Source organism: Dipodomys spectabilis, unplaced genomic scaffold, assembly GCF_019054845.1.
Source record: "Dipodomys spectabilis isolate Male_0828 unplaced genomic scaffold, ASM1905484v1 ptg000003l, whole genome shotgun sequence".
Lineage (NCBI taxonomy): Eukaryota > Metazoa > Chordata > Mammalia > Rodentia > Heteromyidae > Dipodomys > Dipodomys spectabilis.
The window spans coordinates 14,113,111-14,134,305 of record NW_024870680.1 but is presented as its reverse complement, the minus strand read 5'-3'; the positions used below and the strand labels follow the sequence as shown (position 1 = coordinate 14,134,305).

Below are 21,195 nucleotides of genomic sequence, written 5' to 3'. Positions count from 1 at the left end.
CTGTCATCTGAGTTCCCACTGAGCATGAAGGCTAGATGCCAGAGCCTGGTCCTGAAGGACCTTAGCACCCTATTCTCTAACCTTTCTAGCTCCAGCTAGTCCTGCCCATTCAGGCTCTCTAGGCTGTACTTTATCCCTAACGCACATCATTCACATGTGAGCCTTTTTCTAGGTATTCTTTTGAATATCCTTTCCCACCTTGTCATCCTTTAAAATTCAACCCCAGGGCTACACTAGAGATCTAAGTTCCTTAAGTCGTGAGCTCTTAGAAATTTCTCTTAAAAGGGATCTAGCCATTCTCAGATCTGCTTTAAGACGGGTCCACACAATTTGAAGTGGCAAAGTTGTAGGGATTTGTAAGCCCCTAGCCAGAGGAAGGGAGACCACATGAAGACTATGGAATCATGACTTAACAGGATGGGGCAACGTTCAGTAAAAGGCAGGCAGGTCCAGTGAGGAGAGCTGGGATCCAAGTGTTTTGGAGTGACAGTAGGAAAGGAAATAATTTGGGGGAATGGGAAGCTTAAGTTTGAATTTAGTTTTTATTACAAAGAAAGCTGACTTTTATCAAATTACTTGACCTATTTGTGCTTCAGATTTCCTATATCAAAAATGATGATAAAAGTTCTGTGTTCATAAGACTTTTAGTAAAAATTAAATGAGACAGACATGGTGCTTTATGCCTATAATCCTAACTGATCAGGAGGCAGAGAGGATCAAAGTTTGAGACCAGTCTGGATAGAAAATCCATGAGATGCCATTTCAACCAACAACACATAGGCAGTGGTATACATCTGTCCTCTCAGCAATGTGAGAAGCATAAATAGGAGGATCAAAGTCCAGGACATCCCAGGCAGAAATATAATGTATTTGAAAAGAGATGAAAGCAAAAGTGGGCTAGAGGTGTGGCTCTAGTGGTAGAGCAGCTGCCTACCAACCACAAGGCCCTGAGTTCAATCTACAATACTTAATTAAAAAAAAAGATTGTTAAATATCATGAAGGGCTCCTTCATGGAACTATAAGCCTCCAAATTTATGTCCAATTCATTGTCTTTCTTCCACTCTTGGGACCCAGCTCATAAGAAAGACCCAATAGATATGTGTGAGCCAAATGAAAGCTATGATGGCACCCTTGAGACCTACAAGTGTATGTGTAACTGAATTAATTACTAGACTCCAGGATCCTCATGGGAAAAAGCACCATTTATGGTATTAAACCATCAGCTTATGCTTGTAGTCAGTAGCTTATGCTTGTAATCCTAGCTATTCAGGAGACTGAGATATGAAGATCATGGTTCAAAGCCAGCCTGGGCAGGAAGGAAAGTCTGTGAGACTCTAAGCTCTAATTAACCACCAGAAAGCTGGAAGTGGAAGTGTGGCTCAAGTAGTAGAGCACTAGTCTTGAATGAAAAAAATAAAGGACAGTGCCCAGGCCTTACATTCAAGTCCCAGGATTGGTGTGTGCTTGTGCATGCGAGTGTGCACGCGCGCGCACACACACACACACACACTCAATATAACACCAGGCATAAAACAGCTTCTCTCTCTCTCTCTCTGGATTTTCTGATCTCTGACCTCCTCTGCAAAAGGTGAGGTATTCTTATGTGTTCCTATAGTACCCATTCTTGTCCTAGTATACTACTTACAGCTTTATCATATTGGTTTGGACCCATCACTAACTTCCCATTAAGGTTAACACCCAGTACTCACTCAAAATATGTTGGAAAGATTGTTTGGCTAAGTGGATGAATGAGGACAGATTCACATTCAGTGCATCTGCCCTTCAGTGGAAATCCTTTCTGCTAGAGAGGTGAATAAAGGAATAAAGGAGTAAATCACTGCCTGGGAAATGTGAGAGATGATGGCTGTTGGAAAAGCATTCAGTTTCTTCTAGAATATTGGGACCCAGCTTTCAACATAGTACTTACTTGAGCTTTAAATTTGGCAATAAACCCTTGCTTTCCTTTTTCTTTTGTTTCTTGATCTGTCTTTTGACCTGTAAAATAGATGTTAAATCCCTCTTAGTCTGTCACTCAGAGCTCTTGGACTTTTTTTTTTTTTTGTGGGACTGGGGTTTGAATTCAGGACCTTGCTAGGCAGATGCTCTGCCACTTGAGCCATTCCACCAGTCCTAAAGTGTTTTTTTCCAATTGTATCTTACAATGAGCCTTCTGGTCTACAATGCATCTTATCAGAGGCTTAGGGGGAAAACCATAGGGTGGAAGAAATAGCTGAACATACATATGGATATATGGAATGTATATTCATAAAAATATGTGTATGGACCTAGATAGGAGACATGGACAAAGATGGCAAAGAGTATATGAAAATAGTTTTATGATAATGGAGTATTCTTGGATTGGTTATGTAAAATAAAAAAAACATAAATCAGAAAGGAAAAGATCATTTATACAATCATTTAAATAAAATGTATTTCTGCAGCATAAAAATGGTAGAGACAGAGTTGGCTATTGGTGGCTAACACCTCTAATTCTAGCTATTCAGGAGGCTGAGATCTGAGAATCACTATTCAAAGCTAGCTGGAAGTAGAAGTATAGCTCAAGTGGCAGGGTACCAGAGAAGTTGAGCACGAAAAGTGAGAGCATGAGGTCTTGAGTGTTCAAGATCTAATACCACCACAAAAAAGGCGATAATGCTCCTCACCTGTATCTGAATATATGTAATCCTTTCATCCCATTGCTTATCATACTGTTACCTTATTTTTTGACTCATGCAGGTAACTTTCTCCCTAGTCTCAGGTTGACTCTCAGCTGAGGTACCACCTCAAGCTTACTTCTGCCACACTTCAGAGGCCCTGTGCCATACTGTATTATAATGACTTGCATCTCTGACTATTCTCCACCCACTAACTTCAGATTGAGGCTGAATTGCTCCAAGGCCAAGCCTGGGCCTATGTTAACTCTCTCCACAGCACCTCATACAGGAACTGGTCTACTTAAGGGAGAATGGTAACAAAACTGAACAACGAACAATGCTACTGGTACATTTCATTTTGTCTACAAAGGTGGAAGATGCAAGGATCAGGGAGAGTTTCACACAGCAGGTCTTGAAAAATTAGAACTGAGTCTTGAAAAATGAGAAGTGGGCTGGGAAGGTGGTTCAGTGGTAGAGTGCTTTGCCTTGCATGCATGAAGTCCTAGGTTCCATTCCTCAGCCCCACATTAGCAGAAAAGGCCGGAAGTGGCGCTGTGGCTCAAATGGTGGCGGGCCAGCCTTGAGCTGAAGAGCTGAGGGACAGCGCCCAGGCCCAGAGTTCAGGCCCCATGACCGACAAAAAAAGAAAAGAAAAAGAAAAATGAGAAGTTATGAAAGATAAACAGCAACAACAAAAACTGGGAGGGGGAATTGACAGAAGTGATAAAAGTCTAATCTGATCATTATTTTCTCATGTTGGCTTTGACAAGCCAGATTTTTGTCTGCTTTATTCAAAGCTATATCTTGAGTGATGAGAATAGAGGCTATTACTAACTAAGCAATTCAATAATTATCTGCCCCATCATTTGTACAATTAGCGGAGGATGAGAAAGGCATAATGCAACTTATAATGCAATTTAACAGCCTATAATATAATCCAATACCGCCATGTAATGACTACATCTCTTAGAGTAGCAGCCAGGTCTATCTTAAACCTTAGTACAATGCCAGGCAATAATCATGCTCAATAAAAACTTGCCCCCCCAAAAAAAGATGAATTAAAAATTAAATCTAGGGCTGGGAAGGTGGCTCGGGTAGAGCGCTTGCCTTGCAAGCATGAGGCCCTGGGTTCGATTCCTCAGCACCACATAAGCAAAACGAAAAAAGCCGGAAGTGGCGCTGTGGCTCAAGTGGTAGAGTGCTAGCCTTGAGCTGAAGAGCTGAGGGACAGCGCCCAGGCCCCCCAAAAAAACGACCGGACCCCCCCCAAAAAAAATTAAATCTAGAATACTATTTACATCCTAAAAACGAGATGCCAGAGAGGAAATACCATGGGTTTCGAAGTCTAAAACAACAAAATAAAACAAAGACAACCTGGCATCAAATCGGTTCTGGGGGCGGATACATACTTTCTGGCCTTGCATGAACGCCTTGGTTTGCTCAACCTCACTGGGCTGTACGGGGATTAAATGACAGAATGGATGGAAATGTACGTAGGCCACGGCCCAGTAGACACTCAATAAATGTGCGTTGTTTACGAAGCAGGCAAGATGACAGTTGCTACGGAGAAGAATTAACTGGGTTAGGTCACCTAACAGGGCAAGACAGAAGGAAGATCTATTTCCCGCTCTTTCGGGGACGCCACCAGCCGAGGCGGGAAGACTCAGGCGAGTTAGGTTTCCAGCCACACCTGCCTCCGGCGTCGCTTCCGCCTCCGGGCGATTCGAGGAGGCAACCTGCCGGCCAGTCTGTTTGCGCGCAGACGAGCCTCTCGGGGATTTCGGAGCCGCTCCACCGTGGCGCTGACCACTAACCTTCCCCCAACCACTCCTTAGTAACCGCGACCACCACGGCTGGCGGCGCAGGCGGCAACCGGCAGTCAGAGCTTCGAACTACAAGTCCCAGCAAGCTCCGCGGCCACTTCCACCTACAACTTCGCGTCGGCACACCTCCGGAAGTACGGATCCCCCGATGGCGCGATCACCGAGTGGCTCGTCAGACCCGCCGCTTCAGCCAATCCGCTTTGGACAAGTCGGAGGGGGAGGGAGACGCTGAGGCAGGCAAAATGGCGGCGGCGGCGGCAGCGGCTGCACAAGGCGGGAGGAGCGGTGGTGGCGGTGGTAGTAGTGGAGGTGGCCCCAGCTCCGGCGCGGGCAGCAGCCGCAGCGGCTTGTTGGATAAGGTGAGGAGGAGCCCCCACCTCAGGGGACACTGGAACCCTGGAGAGGCCCAGCAGGTGATGGCTGGCCCACCTTCCCATCCCCGCCCCCCTCGTTTTCTGCGGCTTGTGGGGAGCGCCTGTCTGGATCCCCGACGCGCGCCCCAGCCTTTGCGAGCCCCAGCCTTCTCGGGCTGTCTTTCCTTCTCAAAGCATCCTTCCAGCCTCACCGGCTTGGCGTAATTGGTCACCCCCATGATCCTACGCGGCCTTCGCCTTTCCGTTGCGATACGGCGGGTTGGGGGGGGGCGGGGGGGGGGACTCTTGAAAGCGCCCCATTTCACCTACTCTGAGCGAGCTGAAAGAATCTTCCCGAAGTTAGCGATCCTTTAGTTTCCCCCCCCCCCCCATCCCCCGCCATCACCACTGTCATCGTCACCTTCCCGGGCTGCTACAGGTTCCAAAGTGTTCCTCGGCCTTTTGGCTGATGTAGTTCCTAAGCCACTTTTATTAATGATAACGCTGGATAACTATAGAGTCTTGCCTTGCTGGGTTGACCCGACCGCTAAATGTTTTCCTCTCTTTCCTCCCTTGCCCTCGCCCCCTTCGTTTCTCCTGCTTTCCACCAAGGGCACTGCTGCCTGGTCCAGCTTTTGCCCCTCCCCCCCCTCTGCCCATCCTTCTTAAATTTCTTTGCAATTTTCTTTAATTGTCCCAGCAATAAAGGCTTAAAGAAAAAAGAGTGGAAAACTGCTCCTTGGTTGACCTTGCTTACAAAGAAGCGTCTGCATAGAAAACAGGGTTCTGCTTCTAGCAATGTGACCATTAAAATATGTTCTCTTTATGTCTGTTTCTTCATCTTCAGAATGAAGGATTTATCTGTAGTAAACAGTAAGGTCCAGTCCCAGTTCTCTTTCATTGTAGGGCTCTGGGCAAAGTTTAATAAGGTAAAGCACAGTATCTTTAGTATAGCGAACAGGATTCCTTACTTGACTTGAAAAGCGTTCATGCTTCATTGTGCCTCCATTCAAGTGGTAGATGTTTAAAAATGAATAACTGATCATACTGAGGTACCTAATTCAGATCCAGATCAACTCCTTCCCCCTCCCCCTCCCCACGCGGGTGTATGTTCTAAGCAAGTACTCTACCACGTCTGCAGCTCTGCCTGTCTTTGTGTGTCTTTGGATTTGAATTTGAGATAAGGTCTTGCTTTGTGTTTATTAGCACATGCTGATTTGGGACTGGCTATGCAGCCTGGCCAGTGAAAATAGGAAATCTTGTTCTTCAGCTTCATGAATGCTGTCACACTATTCCTTTGGAACAATAACATGTTCTGGAGATTGGAGTGGTATAAGAGCATTGGGAACTGGTATGCAACTCACCCCTTCCTGTTGAGTGAGCCCACCACAGCCTATGGTAGTCCTTTCCCACTATTCTTCCTCTACTTTCCACTTGCTTATCACCAGCAGGCAGTAATATGTCTTGAGCACTCAGTTTCTGCCCTTAAATCAGGCTTCATCTTGATGCATTTGTCTCTGATGTTACTCCCATTGCAGACCATTGGTCACATTGCCAGTAAAATATAACATAAATGTGGTTGTTATTCATCTGCTTAAAGTACTCTCCCTTGCCTGCCTCAGAATAAAATTCTTTAGCCTTGAAAACAGTGCCATCTAGGATATGGTACTTCATCGTAAGTGCTCCATTTTCTACTACTTTCCTTTTTGTAGCTTATTATCTACCTTGTGAACTGGAATAGACTAAAGAAGGATATGTGTTTAATTGTTTCTAAATCAGAATGGGGTCTTTCCATTGATACTCTCCCACTCCTGCTTTCCATCATGCCACTGTGAACTAAGGAATCAACTTTGAGTCCTAACCTGTCCAGCTGAGGAGATCTATGAAGCAGTCCACTGAGGTCTTTGAAATTACTGCATAACTTCTACTTTCACTATTGCTAAAATAAGAAAATGGAAAATGTTCATGCTGATACATGTCATACTCAGGACAAATTTGTTTTGCTTGGCATGCCATGGTGATGCAGGATTTTGTCTTTTATGACTGACCACCAATCCCCCTCAAGGCCAGAGAAGGAGAAGGCTATTTCAGAAAATAACTTCCTGCAGTATTTACAGATCCTTACATCATGAGTTGAATTTAAAAATCTTTCTCAGTACTCAAAAATGAAATTCCTGGGAAGGTGGCTCAGTGGTAGAGCGCTTGCCTTGCATGCATGAGGCCATGGGTTCGATTCCTCAGCACCACATAAGCAGAAAAAAAAAAGCTGGAAGTGGCACTGTGGCTCAAGTGGAAAAGCGCTAGCCTTGAGATGAAGAGCTGAGAGACAGCACCCAGGCCCAGAGTTCAGGCCCCGACCGGCCCCCCTCCCAAAAAAAATGGAATTCTTGATACCATACCTATAGTGAAGTATCTCTGTGAATTTTTTCTTCAAATAGGCAGTAAAGATTTGTAAATGAAACAAATTGCCATAATGTTCAGTCAGTCATCAAATGCCTATTTTCTGTGCACTAATTAGCCAATCAGGTATGGCTGGCATTGTTTCAGAACTAAATATGCCAGAAGAGTAAGCAAGCCCAATGAGTGTGAGGGCTTAAGTTCAAACCACAGGGGTTTTTGTTGTTGTTTTTTTTAAGCAATTTTTTTATTGTGATTAGGTGATTACATAAACTTCACAAATTTCACAGTATTGTGGGATAGTGATACTTATTTAAAGTCACAAACACATTCTAACCTTCATGTAAATTGTCTTTATTGTGGTCTATAAAGTTTATGAGTTCTATGAGCTTTGACAATACAGTTATTTCTTCCACATCGGATGATATGTACATTGCTTTCCTTTTGCTTAGTGTGATTTGTTCCCTCTTTCCCACTCATTTCCCTCCCTCCTATCGCTGCCATTGAGTTGCTTAGATCAATGACCAGTGCAGCTGATGGGTCCCGCTGTTGTATGTTTTCCCGTTTCCCTGTTTCTGTGTCCTCCTCCTAGTTTCCCTCCGGTGTGCACATATATGTATACCATACGTGCGGTCATCAGCATGGGGTCATTTAGTAATGATTTGACCAGATGAGTGGAGGTCCTTTTTTTTCACGAGTCTTGTTTACCTTGTTTACTTTGTCGAGTCTTGTTTCCTTTGTTGTATCTCCTTACTTTGGATTTAATACCCACTTACCAGGGAGGCCATGTGCTATTGGTCTCTTTGCTCTTGGCTTATCTCACTCAACATGGTTTCTTCTAGTTCCATCCATTTCCCTGCGAATGCCATTATTTTGTCCTTTCTAATGGCTGCATAATATTCTCTTGTATATAGATACCACAATTTTTAGATACATTCATCTGTAGTGGGGCATCTGGGTTGTTTCCATATCCTGGCTATTGCAAACATGGAGGTAATAATAAACATGGAGGTACTGTAAGCCGGGCGCTGGTGGCTCACGCCTATAATCCTAGCTACTCAGGAAGCTGAGATCTGAGGATCGCGGTTCAAAGCCAGCCCGGGCAGGAGAGACCTTGAGACTCCTATCTCCAATAAACCACCAGAAAACTGGAAGTGGTGCTGTAGCTCAAATGGTAGAGCGCTCGCCTTGAGCTGAAGAGCTGAGGGACAGCGCCCAGGCCCAGAGTTCAAGCCCCACGACCGACAAAAAAAAAAAAAAAAACCAAAAAAAAACATGGAGGTGCTGTAATAAACATGGAGGTGCATGTGTCCTTGTATCCTGGTTCCTGTTGTTCAGGATAGATGCCTAGGAGTAGTATAACTGGGTCATAGGGGAGGTCTATATTTAGCTTTCTGAGGACCCTCCAGACTGCTTTCCAAAATGGTTGTATAAGAGTACATTCCCACCAGCAGTGTAATAGGGATCCTCTTTCTCTGCATCCCCTCCAGCATTTGTCGTTTGCTGAATTTAGGATGTGGGCCATTCTGACTGGAATAAGGTGGTGTCTCAGGTTGTCTTTATTTGCATTTCCTTTACAACCAGGGATGGTGAACATTTCCTCACGTTTTTTTTTGCCATTTTTATCTCTTCTGAGCAGAATTCTCTCTTTAGCTCCTTTGCCCATTTAGTAATTGGTTTGTTAGGTTTGGGAGGGGTTAGTTTCTTGAGTTCCCTGTGTATACTAGATATTAGCTCCTTGTCTGATACAGTGCTGGTAAATATTTTTTCCCAGTTAGTTGGCTGTCTTTCTACAAACCCCAGTTTTAAAAAAGAAAGAAACTATGTAAGTCAGGGTTTAGTGGTTCATGCCTATAATTCTAACTTCTCAGAAGGCTGAGATCTGGAGGATGACCCTGTAAGGTCAGCCCAAACAGAAAAGTCCAAGAGAATACATCTCCAAAATAACCAGCAAAAAGCCAGGCTGGAGATGTGTCAACCACAACAGTGCAAACTTAAAAAGAGAACAGAAGTAAAAACAAAACCCAGCTATCCCTCTCTTTGGGTAAGAAATAATAATGACAAAGATAGGGGAAAGCAAGGACCTGTTACTATTTTAATGTGAGACTTTTTTTTACGTACATAGATGATATTAGGTACAAATAAGTAAATTCATGTGATAGTTGGTTATACTCAATCTTCATGTATCAAATATGCAAGAGGGAATGAGGAGAAATGAATTATGTATGAGGTTATAACATCTGAAATACCTTGTATTTGGCAATACAGTGCTACCTGTGGTTCTCAAGATTACCCTAACTGGTGATTTGTTAGAAAGATGTATGGGACTTAGTCTATATGCTACTCCTGGGCAAGGGATATTACAGCAAAAGGATGCAAGGCAAGAAGCAATAAAGAGGAAAGCTAAGTGGGATAAAGTTTAGCAGAAGCCAGATAGATACAAGATTCCATGAGGCCTTTTCTGTTGGCGTCTCATACAACATGCTTAATCTCTCCAGCAACAGCATTGTGAGTATACATGTGAAATGTCTGCCAGAGAAGCTCCAGTGCTTTGTTTTCTGTAGGACTAGTTTTGCAGACATCTGCCTAGCCTATGCCAGAGTCAGAAGGAAAGGCATTTGGCAGAAATCACCTTGTTAATATAATTTAGGCACAAAAATCCACTTACCATGTAGGGAATTTTTTTTTTCATTGTAGAGAATTATATATTAGCAGACTTGTCAGAAGTCAGCCAAAGACTAACCTTGTAACAGACTTTCTGAGAGTGGCAATCTCATGTTGTCATCTTGTGTATATGTTTTGTGTGTGTGTGTGTGTGTGTGTGTGTGTGTGTGTGTGTGTGTGTGTGTGTGTGTTGTCTATGTGTCTATGTCTGGGGTTTAGGACCTTGGCTCCTCCCTCTTCCAGATGTTTCTCTGTGCTATTGCAGAGATCCTATTTGCCTTCAAATGAGCTAAGGTTTTTTTATGCACACAAAGTGGATGATGCTTCTATCACCTCAGAAATCAAAATTATAACCTTTCTTACCATTTATAAATGTTCGTGTTTCCACTTACTGAAAATTACTTTTAGGTACAAGGCAATGGAATTAGAGTTAAGGCTGTTCAACACATATTATAATGGCTGTTTCTGCCTTTGATCCCTGAAATTCCTAAGAAATTATGCTGTGAAGGGGCTGAGAAGGTGGCTCAGTGGTAGAGCGCTTGCCTTGCATGCATGAGGCCCTGGGTTCAATTCCTCAGCACCACATAAGCAAAAAGAAAAAAGCCGGAAGTGGCACTGTGGCTCAAGTGGTAGAGCACTCGCCTTGAGCTGAAGAGCTGAGGGACAGCGCCCAGGCCCAGAGTTCAGGCCCCACGACCGGACCCCAAAAAAAAAAGAAAGAAAGAAAAAATTATGCTGTGAATATAGAAGCAAGCTTCAGTGAGATGTGCCACACAGTGGTGTCTGACTAGGTTACTAGGAGATTATATTTTTCTTTTTCAAATAAAAAAAGAATGGCTTTATTCTGACTTAATTTCATAAATGAATTTCTGTTGTGGGTTTGACTCTTAAGCTTTTCTTTTGCTTGTGGTTTTAAAAATGAAATGTATGTGACGAGTGTATACAAACTAACTGTATGACTAGAAAAACCTATTTTCTTCTTAATCAGTTTGTACTTTTAAAATTAGGTGTCATTTTTCATTGTAGACTGGCAAGTGAGAATTAATATTGTTAAGTAGTATGATGAGTAACTTTTGGGAGGGAGGGGCGGTCCATCCTGGAGCTTGAACTCAGGGCCTGGGTGCTGTCCCTGAGCTCTTTTGCTCAAGGCTAGTGCTTTACCACTTTGAGCCACAGCGCCATTTCCATTTTTCTGGTGGTTAATTGGAGATCAGGGCCTCATGATCTTACCTGCCCAGGCTTTGAACTATGATCCTAGGATCTCAGCTTCCTAAGTAGCTAAGATTACAGGATGAGCCACTAGCACATGGCTGAGTAATTTTTTTTAAAGAATTTTGTTTTCATAAGGCACAAGAGGGGTAACTGTCTTTTAATCCCCTCAAGTATGATTATTTTAGTTCATTTTTTTCCCTCTCAACAAACTTCAGTTTTTGTTTGTGTTCTAGTATGTAAAATCACAATTAAAAAGAAAATGTTGATGAGGTATTTCTTTCAAGTCCATTCCAAAGCCAAATGAATTTCGAATTGCCTGCTGACTTTTTCCCTCATAGCCATTTGTCCCTAACCCAGGGTCTTAGGCTAGCCAAACCGCATAGTTATAAGTCTCACACACACCCATATCCTTCTACCCTTACAGGGTGTCTGCTTTGGGGCACTACTTTGGCAGGCAGATTTTCACAAACAAAGGGTAGGAAATAGCAGCTCACACAACTGTGATAACATAGGAATGACCGAGAACTTCTCCACATCTCCAGCACTGGATTATGTATGGGTTGTAATTCAAAATTTTGCTTATGAATTTTCTTTATATATTATTATTCATTTATTGGCCATGCTTGATCAAAAACCACATGTAATATTCTATTAAGGTAGATATACTGGATTTCTTAAAGTTAAGACATTTGGGTAAAATATAAAAGTTGGTAACCAACAAATGTGTATTAGAGAAACCCTTTCCATTTTGTCAGTGTCTCTATTACTGTGTCTCTATTTTCTGAGTTTTGGGATCACAGAATAAAAGGATCGACAAAGGGAGTTCTTTTCAAAACTCACATTTGGTAAAATGAGTTTGGGGTAAAAGTTGACACTTCACAGAGTCTCTCTAGCCTGTGTATATGTTTTGTTTGGGACTTGTAAATGAGTTTTGACTTTTCTGCTTAGAGTCGGACAGCTTGGGTTCCTCCCAATTTTAGAAACATCATTGTCTCTGGACTTATTTTTCATTGTTTTAGCTCTCCAATGTCAGATCACAGAGTAAATGCTATATGTACTTGAGGATGTTCTTAAGAAAGTAGCTCATTTTAGCTACATCCAGTGGGTCATGTTTGTAATCCTAATTACTTGGTAGGCTGAGATGGGGAGGATGATAGTTTGAGGCCATACTCTTTTTCAAGACCCTGTCTTAACAGAAAAAGCTGGGGATGTGGCACATGCTTATCAAGTCAGCTAGGGCAGGAAACAAATAGAATTGTGATCCAGGCCAATATAGGCAAAAAGCAAACCCCCAATTAAAAAATGGCCATATCATCTAGAGTTCAAGCCCCGTGACTGAGTGTGGGGGGGGGGGGGGGAGGGAGGGGCGGCGGGAAGGGAGAACACATCAGAAAGGGCTAGAGGTATGGCTCAGGCAGTAGAGTACCTGCTTAACAAATGTGTAGCTCAGGGTTTGTAATGCACCACTTTTCTATTTGTTTTACAGTGGAAAATTGATGATAAGCCTGTAAAAATTGACAAGTGGGATGGATCAGCTGTGAAAAACTCTCTAGATGATTCTGCCAAAAAGGTACTTCATTGAGGAAGTGTCCATGAACATGTGTAGGGTCTATTCTCTTACTTGGATTCTCAGTGTTACAAATTGAGCCAGAAAGCAAAATTTTAAAGTCTCAGAAAAAGTTTCAGTTTTCTTTAGAGTGGTAAAATACCAATGGGATGTTTCATATGATTTTCAACATACTTTTTTTTATCATTGAAATGATAAAAAGCAGGTGCTAGGTGGGAAGCACTCCGTTAGTTTGATTCTTGCTGTTTTTCCTAGGTACTTCTGGAAAAATACAAGTATGTGGAGAATTTTGGTCTAATTGACGGTCGTCTTGCCATCTGTACCATCTCCTGTTTCTTTGCCATTGTAGCTTTGATTTGGGATTATATGCATCCCTTTCCAGAGTCCAAGCCAGTTTTGGCTTTGTGTGTCATATCATATCCTTTATTTGTGCTCAGGTTTGTTTTTTAGTAGTAATTTTTAAATATCTCTGCTGTTTCTCCTCCCTGTGCCTAACAAAAACTTTCATCTTAGGGCCTGTTAATGATAGCTACAATATCTGTAGAGTTAAGTATATTGTTGACTCATAAGCATCTGTAAAGTTAAGTAGTACTGTTGATATTTTAGGTTTAATATGTTAATTTTACCCATAAGGTACATTTTATTGTAGAATTCATTTTACTTGTAATATGAGCACTCATTAGTAAAACATACAATTATAGTTCTTATTGCTTGTAACCCAGAACTTTTTTGTTTTAAGTCACTCATTCCAGAATATTAGAAAAGCATCAGATTTTGCAGGTTCAGCTCTCTGCCCGGGTTTCCTTGTATTGAGGAGATCCTAAGCATGGTTTTCCCCTCCTCCCTTCCCCCAGGATATATTATAGAGGTTCACCACTACAGTTCTTATGTTACAGTTCTGTCAGCCTAAACTCATCGATTGCTCTTTCTGAAATATTTCTCTCTGGAATATTTTTTAAAACTACTTTCAGATAGTCAACAAGCCATTTAATAAAACATCTGATCAAAAATGATATTATCCAGATGGTGCCAAATCATAGTTCCCAGAATTGGCACAAAGTGATTCTTAACTATTTTCACTAGTCAGATTATTTCAGTATGAATTCCAGTATGAACATGTCATAGGTTCTGTAGATCATTCGCAAAGGAATTCCAAAGAGAATTGAAATGACATCAATAAAATTGTAACATTACATAGCCTCCCAAGAAAACTACTCTGGTGGTACTTATAATATTTGTTTAAAACAAAGCAGCATCTTATAATCACATGTTTTATATATATTACTAGTGACTGCCATTATAAATGTCTTCTGTGTGCTGGGCACTATAAATCCCATGACCATTTTAAAATGTCAGTATTATCCCTGCTTTAGTGATGAAAATACTTGGGGAGGGTGGAGTAATTTATTATAACTATACTGATTAAAGGCCAAGATTCAAATCCAAAGCTGCCTCCCTGCAAAGTCAATCAATATCTTTTGCACTATACTTTCTTGCCTCTCTGGTTTATAAAATTTAATGAGAACACTATACACACAAAGTTAATACCATACTTAATCACATCCTCTGTGCCAGAAACACAAAAATTGACTGTAATAGTAAGTTTATAGATACATAGCACATAACTGATCATATAGTAAATAATTCAGTCATTGTCTAATGACCCTTGAAAGTGCTTGAAAATGGTCAAGTTCCTTGTGGCTAGTGATTGTAGAGTATGGTTTTTTGTTGTTGCTTTTTTTTTGTATTTTCCAACAGAGTCTCACTTTGTAGCCTGGGCTGGCCAACATTTTGTGATCCTCTTATCTCAGCCTCCAGCCAGGATTATGGGTGTAAAACACATGACTGGCTAGGTAACACAATCTTTTGATACCATTGTCCATCAAGAAAGAAGATGAGAACTGCTTTGTGCCTTTTACTGTTTTTCTTCCATTTTTGAGGTGTTGTGGAGAGTTTCCAGAGAGAACCTTATTTCTCTTGGCATATAAAGAAAATGAAAGTGAAATAGCTATATTTTCTGTGCTTTTGAAGTAAGACAAAACTATCTTGTTTAGGTCTAACATGGAATTTTCCATGCCTCTTGTGTATTAGTTTTTGTTTCCCTTTGTTTTCATGTTTACATATTTTCACCTTAACTTATTTGAACCTATTTTGTGATGATGGGGATTCTGACCATTTATACCTCATATAAGGAGAAGAGCATCTTTCTGGTGGCTCACAGGAAAGACCCTACAGGCATGGATCCTGATGATATTTGGCAGTTGTCCTCCAGTCTCAAAAGGTAATGACTATCCCTACTAATTCTTTATTCCTGGTACTGGATTTGCCCTCTTGTGTGCCTATTCTATGCATATCGTAGTGCTAGGTATATAAATGTGAAGTAAAGGGTATGAATGATCTAGAAGGTTTTTCTAGCAGTGCAGTTTTGAGATTGCATTATCATACAAATGTACTAAGGACAAACTAGACCAGAAGACTGAAGAATGACTCTTTTTCCCCGGTAGTAAGTTAATAAGAGCCAAACGTATGAGGTCAATTGTCTTTGTAGACATCCAGTTCCTTTCTTTGTGTTCTGTGATCCTGATTGCACTGTGAACGTAGTTAGGCATCTCTAGAGCAGTGCTCAATATAACTCCAAAAAGTACACTTCAAGGGTTTTTTCTGACGGATGATGGAATATTTATAAGTACCCAGAACTAAATTCATATTCCAGTATGTTTTTAGTTATGTAGCTTTTGGTAAAAAATGTAAACTATTCAGTGAGGTGGAAAATGACTCCTTAGACTTATTGGGAAGATGAGATGCCAGCTGTCATAGCAAAAATCTGCTAAGCATTTTTTCTACATTTGGTCTTCTGGCAAATGCATTGTGTTTATTTAAATCTTAAAATATCTCTGTATAGGTAGGAATTTAGTTCCAGAAGGTTTATTTAATTCTAGGATCTACCCAAAAGTGGTAGAGTAGGAATTCCAGCCCAAAATTCATACTCTTAATTACTAACTCAAAACACATGGTATCCTTCCTAGCACATTATTATTTGGGACCTCAAACTATTCTTATTCATATATGTGAAGCTAACTTATTTCAGCACCAAATGGACTCACTCATTACAGACCTTCATTTGATGATGTAGTTGAATTCTTGCTCTTGTTTTTTGGCAGGAGCCCTTGCTGCCCATTTGCCTCATCATTGTGAGCCTGCATGCTTTGCCAGGCCAAGGAAACAGATCTAGAATCTTAACCTCTTGATTTTGTTATTTTTATTTTGACATTTTTTTTTTTTTTGGGTCCAGTCATGGGGCCTGAACTCTTGGCCTGGGCGCTGTCCCTCAACTCTTCAGCTCAAGGCTAGCTCTCTACCACTTGAGCCACAGCGCCACTTCCGGCTTTTTTTTTCTTTTTGCTTATGTGGTGCTGGGGAATCGAACCCAGGGCCTCAGGCATGCAAGGCAAGCGCTCTACCACTGAGCCACCTTCCCAGCCCCTTGACATGTTTTTGATTGGCCTTATTGAAATATATCTCTTACCATTCAACTCATTCATGTAAAGTTGCTAGTGTGTTTACAGTTACTTGCAGCAGTCAGCCTGAGAGCATCTTTATCACCTTAAAATCCTATACTCTTCAGCTATCACCTCTTTACCTATTTTCTCCACCCCAAAACAACTATCAGTCTGTGTTTTCTTTGTACAAATATCTTATGGACATTTCATGTGAATTCAATCATACAATATATATCCTTTTGCATCTGGCTTCTTCTGCCACTTAGCATAATGTTTTCAAGGTTCACCCATGTTGTCCCCTGTATCAGTATTTCAGTCCTTTTTTATGGTTGGATAATACTCCATTATACAGCCTCACAACATTTTGTTTACCTATTGTCAGTTGCCATTTGATTTATCTTCTGACAATTATGAATTATGCTTCTATAAACATTTGTGTGTAAATAGATACATAAACAGTGGGCTTGTTTTCTTTGGGCAAATATATGGAGGAGAGAAATGACTGAATTTTATAGTTACTATTTATTCAGGAATAGTTTCACTAGTTAGCTCACACTGGCCTTGAATTCAGGATTCTCAGCCTCCATCACCATATCTGGCCAGTTGATCCCTTTGAGAAATCACAAAACTATTCTCCAAAGTGGCTGCACCATTTTACAATGCCACTGGAATGATATAAAAGTTCAAAAAATTTCACATTCCCTCTTGACTTTTGTCAACTGCCCTATTGTTATTAGAGTAGTATGAATGTTCTTGCTTTGTCCTCCCAGCCTTGCCTTCTCCTTTTCCCTTTAGGGTTACTTAGTGGTTTAATAGTGCCTGATGCAGATATCTTTTATAGTATCTAAACACTTATAGCATGTAAAACTCATATAAGTAAAGTTTCATGAATTCTTGAACTAATGCATTTTCACCAGGTCACAGCCCATCAGGTCATGTCTTGCCATAAAAGCAATGTAATTGCCCATAAAATTAGACCCAGAGGTACAAAAATTACTGCTGTCAATCAGCAAAGTGGTCAGACCTTGAGGAATCTTTTGAAGTTTTGAAAATAGTTGAAGAACTTCACTATTACTAATCCAAATTGTATTACCCCACACCAACAATTTATTAAGGAGCTATGTGTTTTTTTTATTTAATTACAGTAATTAGAGGTTTTTCCACTTTAAACATGTACAAAACGTTTCACCTAAAGATGACCCTAGGTTTAACAGTCATTGAATATGCTCTTATAAATGGTAACCAAAACAGGTGATGAGGGGGTGTCAGCCCAACAAGAAATTGGTGTCATTAAACCTTCCTTTTTATTTTTTTGATGTGTTTGTGCATTACTAGGCTTGAACTCGGAGCTTAAAGTGTTCTATCACTTGAATCATACCCTATTAAACTCTCCTGAATGGACAGCAATAATAAAGGCCTTTAAGATACCATGGGTGTAGCTAGGGAATCTTTTAGTAAAGTTATGGGCCTCTGGGGTCAGTAGAACCTGGAGTTCGTTTGTTTACATGTTGTAAGGGCTAAGCCAACTAGAATCTCCAACCAGAATTGGGGAGCTTCCTTTTTACATTGTTTAATTCATGTCAATGAGTTGTCCAAAGGGATTGTATTTTGACGTGGATTTTGATTGGATTACGTTTTGTCCATATATGCATGCAGTGTGGTGAAAAGCACAAATAGGCAAGCATCATTTCAACACAGATAATTTTATAGATAGCATAGGAACCTGTCATGGGATCTGGCATATATTAGGCACTGAGAATTCAAGTTGGATGGCTATTGAACGTGCTCTGAAAGATAAAGGAGACATGTGACTCAGATTGGGAGGGTTTATGAAGGCTTTCCCAGAAAAGTTTTTTTTTTTTTTGGTTGGTCATGGGTCTTGAACTCTGGGCTTGGGCACTGTCTCCAGGCTAGCACTCTACTGCTGGAGCCACAGCGCCACTTCCGGTTTTCTAGTGGTTTATTGGAGATAAGAGTCTCAAGGTCTCTTCTGCCCGGGCTGGCTTTGAACTGTGATTCTCAGATCTCGGCCTCCTGAGTAGCTAGGATTACAGGCATGAGCCACCGGCGCCCAGGCGCCCGGCTCCCAGAAAAGTTTTGTGGCCAAGTACATTAACAAATGGGAGCTAGTCAAGTGAGATAAAAGCAACATCTAGGAAGATCAGTCTAATGTGGCAAGTGCAAAGTCCAGAGGTAAGAGATGATCCACTTAACTTAACACTCTGTAAGGTTAAGGGAGATACATAGTAACTAAATCTGGGAAGAAGGCAGTTAGTATCCCTGGGTTGTTATAAGGATGCCTATTTTCCTTGATTCTTAATGCCTAGCTTATCCTTATCCTTAAAACATCTGGTGCTGCTACTGGTTGAATCTGTTTGGTTTTTGAGTTGTTATCTTTTCTGTACTGCTAGGTTCGATGACAAATACACATTGAAGCTGACCTTCATCAGTGGGAGAACAAAGCAGCAGCGAGAAGCCGAGTTCACCAGGTCCATTGCTAAGTTTTTTGACCACAGCGGGACACTGGTTATGGATGCATATGAGCCTGAAATATCTAGGCTCCATGACAGTCTTGCCACAGAAAGAAAAATAAAATAGCTAATTGTAAAATCAGCTCTCTTTCTTCTGGATCATGCTGAATTATTGGGTGGGTGGTTGGGGAGAAACAAATTAAAATGAGTTAAATAAGAAATGCTAAAAATGTTCCTGTTTCGTCCTGAAAATTTAGTTCATTCTTGAAAAATAGGATTTTCTAGCCCAGATATGAGAAGTTGTAGCTCTGATGTCTAGCTGTAGCTTCCTTAGTCTGCTGATTGTGTTCTGATTTGCTTTTCTGAAAAAGCATTTTTGCTAAAAGCCGTATAGACTTTTTCCTTTGTACCCAGCAGTACTTTGTATAGTATAGCTTTGTGCCATGCAGCATTTGAAGATTCAATTTTTAAGAATTGTTAACCTATTGCTGACATTGTGTTAATACCTGCTTTAACAACTGTTTTCCTGATGAATTCAGGATACAACTCCTGTGTGTAACAGCTTTCCTTCACACACCATTTTTGTGGGTGTGTGCATATCTGACTTGGAGAGATTTAAAAAGAAAAAAGCTTTTGAATTTGTTTAAAACAGACCTGCCTGTTACATTTTGTGCTCTTAACCAATTAAAGAAGCCAATAGCATTTTTAGTTTTATATTATGTATGTTTTCCACTAGTATGTCCTTGTTGATTTGTGCCCTTTATTAACTGCCATTTTCTAAAATTTTTTTCAATAAAAGGAAAGAAGATGTGAAAAAATGGAGTCATAGTCTAGATATATTGTATTTCTGGGCTGTTTCATTGTTCAGAGTCCCCTGAGAACCTGTGACTGGAGAAACTCTTAGCTCTAATAATAGGCATAGCTATAATAATCATTCTCGGCATTTGTTTTATACTCCAAGTACTTCATGTGAACTAACAGCAAGCCTAAGAGATAGGTGGTATACTATTATCCTCATTTTACAGATAAGGAAGCTGAGATACAAAAATCACACAGGTGGTGATAGAACAGGGATAATCTGGTTTCACTATATTCCCCTAGAGTTGGCACAGTAGTGTCTTTTTCAATATTTTAACTGCCTGGTAAGAGAAGTACTAAGTACTTGTTTAGGGCCTGTAACTATTAGGAATATTGTCCCTGAACCCTTAGCTGAATCTCGTACCCAAAACTATTTTCACTTTATAAGAACTCACCAGTAGGGACTGGGAATGTGGCTCAGTGGTAGAGTGCTTGCCTAACATGCACAAAGCCCTGGGTTCGATTCCTCAGTATCACATAAATAGAAAAAGCCAGAAGTGACACTGTGGCTCAAGTAGTAGAGTGCTAGCCTTGAACAGAAAGAAGCTCTGGGACGGTGCTCAGGCCCTGAGTTCAAGCCCCAGGACTGGCACAAAGAAAGAAAGGGAGAGAGAGAGAGAGGGAAGGAAGGAAGGAAAGAAAAAGTAAAAAGAAAGAACTCAACTCACCCTTAGAACACTTCCTGTTTGGTTGGGAATGTCCTGTTCTTCACTACCCAGTGGGGGGTGTTAAGGAACTGCACAAGATGGAAGTTGAAGCCTTTTTTTTAGAAGCCTTTGGCAAATCAGTTTTTTGAAGGTTAGCAGTTTAGATCTGTCAAGGTGGGTATCAGTCCAGCCACATCCAGCCCTTGTTCTAGTCTTTCTACACTGCCTTCACACCTGTGGCATTTAAAGACAGTTGCCCATTACATGATTCCAAAATAACCTTTTGCAGGTTGAGGCCTCATGACCAGCATACTCTGTAGGCCTACAGATCAGCTTTGGCCTACTATTGATACATGAATTTCCAAGTGGTTTCTCCAGCCTGTTTTGGATGCTGCGGGGCTGCTCCTCACCCTCTGGTAGCATCCTCACCAGGAAACACACACATCGTGTTATCCTAATTCTCAGCTTGTTAAACTTGACTTGAATGAACTTAAGGGTTCCAAATCATATAGCCTGTTCGTTAATAGGCATTGGAAAGATGGTAGGCTGAGTAGTGGGAAATAAGTTCCAAGACAGCTGCATACAAGGTAGCTTGGTTATTCACTATCTTGTTAAAGGTCTTCCTGACTAATAGGACAATCAGCCTCATATCTGTCCTATTTTAGCTAAAATTCTATATGATGAAACCTGCATTTTGTACACATAATGTACACTCTTTTAAAGAAGGTATATAAGCCAAACCACTGGCTCATTCCTGTAATCCTAGCTGCTCAGGATGCTGAGACCTGGAGGATTTCAATTTGAAAGCCAGCTTGGGCAGAAAAATCTGTGAGACTCCCATCTCCAGTTAACCAGCAGAAGTACCAGATTGGAGACATAATTTAAGTGGTAGAATGTCATCTGTGAGCAGGAAAAAAAAAAAGTGATAGCTTGAGGCAGATAGCTCTTCGCTACTTGGCTCTCCTTGGAATTATTCACAGGATTTTCAAAAAACCTTGTAATTCTGGCCTAAGGTCCTTATTTTGGGTCATTCAGGCTTTCCTCGTCA

The 21,195-nt window shown here is 41.1% G+C and overlaps 2 protein-coding genes across 5 annotated transcripts in view; one reads left to right on the top strand and one right to left on the bottom strand.

Annotated features, from left to right (window-relative positions):
- Xrra1 (X-ray radiation resistance associated 1) overlaps positions 1 to 4,489 on the bottom strand; it is a 50,511-nt gene extending 46,022 nt beyond the window's left edge. For 2 of the 4 annotated variants that reach the window (XM_042687929.1, XM_042687953.1), the window contains exons 1-2: positions 4,346 to 4,482; positions 1,929 to 1,996 (exon numbers count right to left, since the gene is read on the bottom strand). The gene's annotated coding sequence lies outside the window, so the exon portion shown is untranslated. Of the gene's footprint in view, positions 1 to 1,928; positions 1,997 to 4,345 lie in introns of all 4 variants that reach the window. The other 2 variants (XM_042687946.1, XM_042687938.1) reach the window with 2 other exon arrangements.
- A 204-nt stretch (positions 4,490 to 4,693) lies between these two features.
- Spcs2 (signal peptidase complex subunit 2) lies at positions 4,694 to 19,459 on the top strand. The gene is made up of 5 exons (XM_042688036.1): positions 4,694 to 4,837; positions 12,591 to 12,674; positions 12,927 to 13,087; positions 14,818 to 14,952; positions 18,583 to 19,459. Exons 1-5 carry the CDS (start codon positions 4,721 to 4,723, stop codon positions 18,767 to 18,769), a joined length of 684 nt encoding a protein of 227 aa, XP_042543970.1. The 5' UTR covers positions 4,694 to 4,720; the 3' UTR covers positions 18,770 to 19,459.
- The last annotated feature ends 1,736 nt before the right edge of the window (positions 19,460 to 21,195 follow it).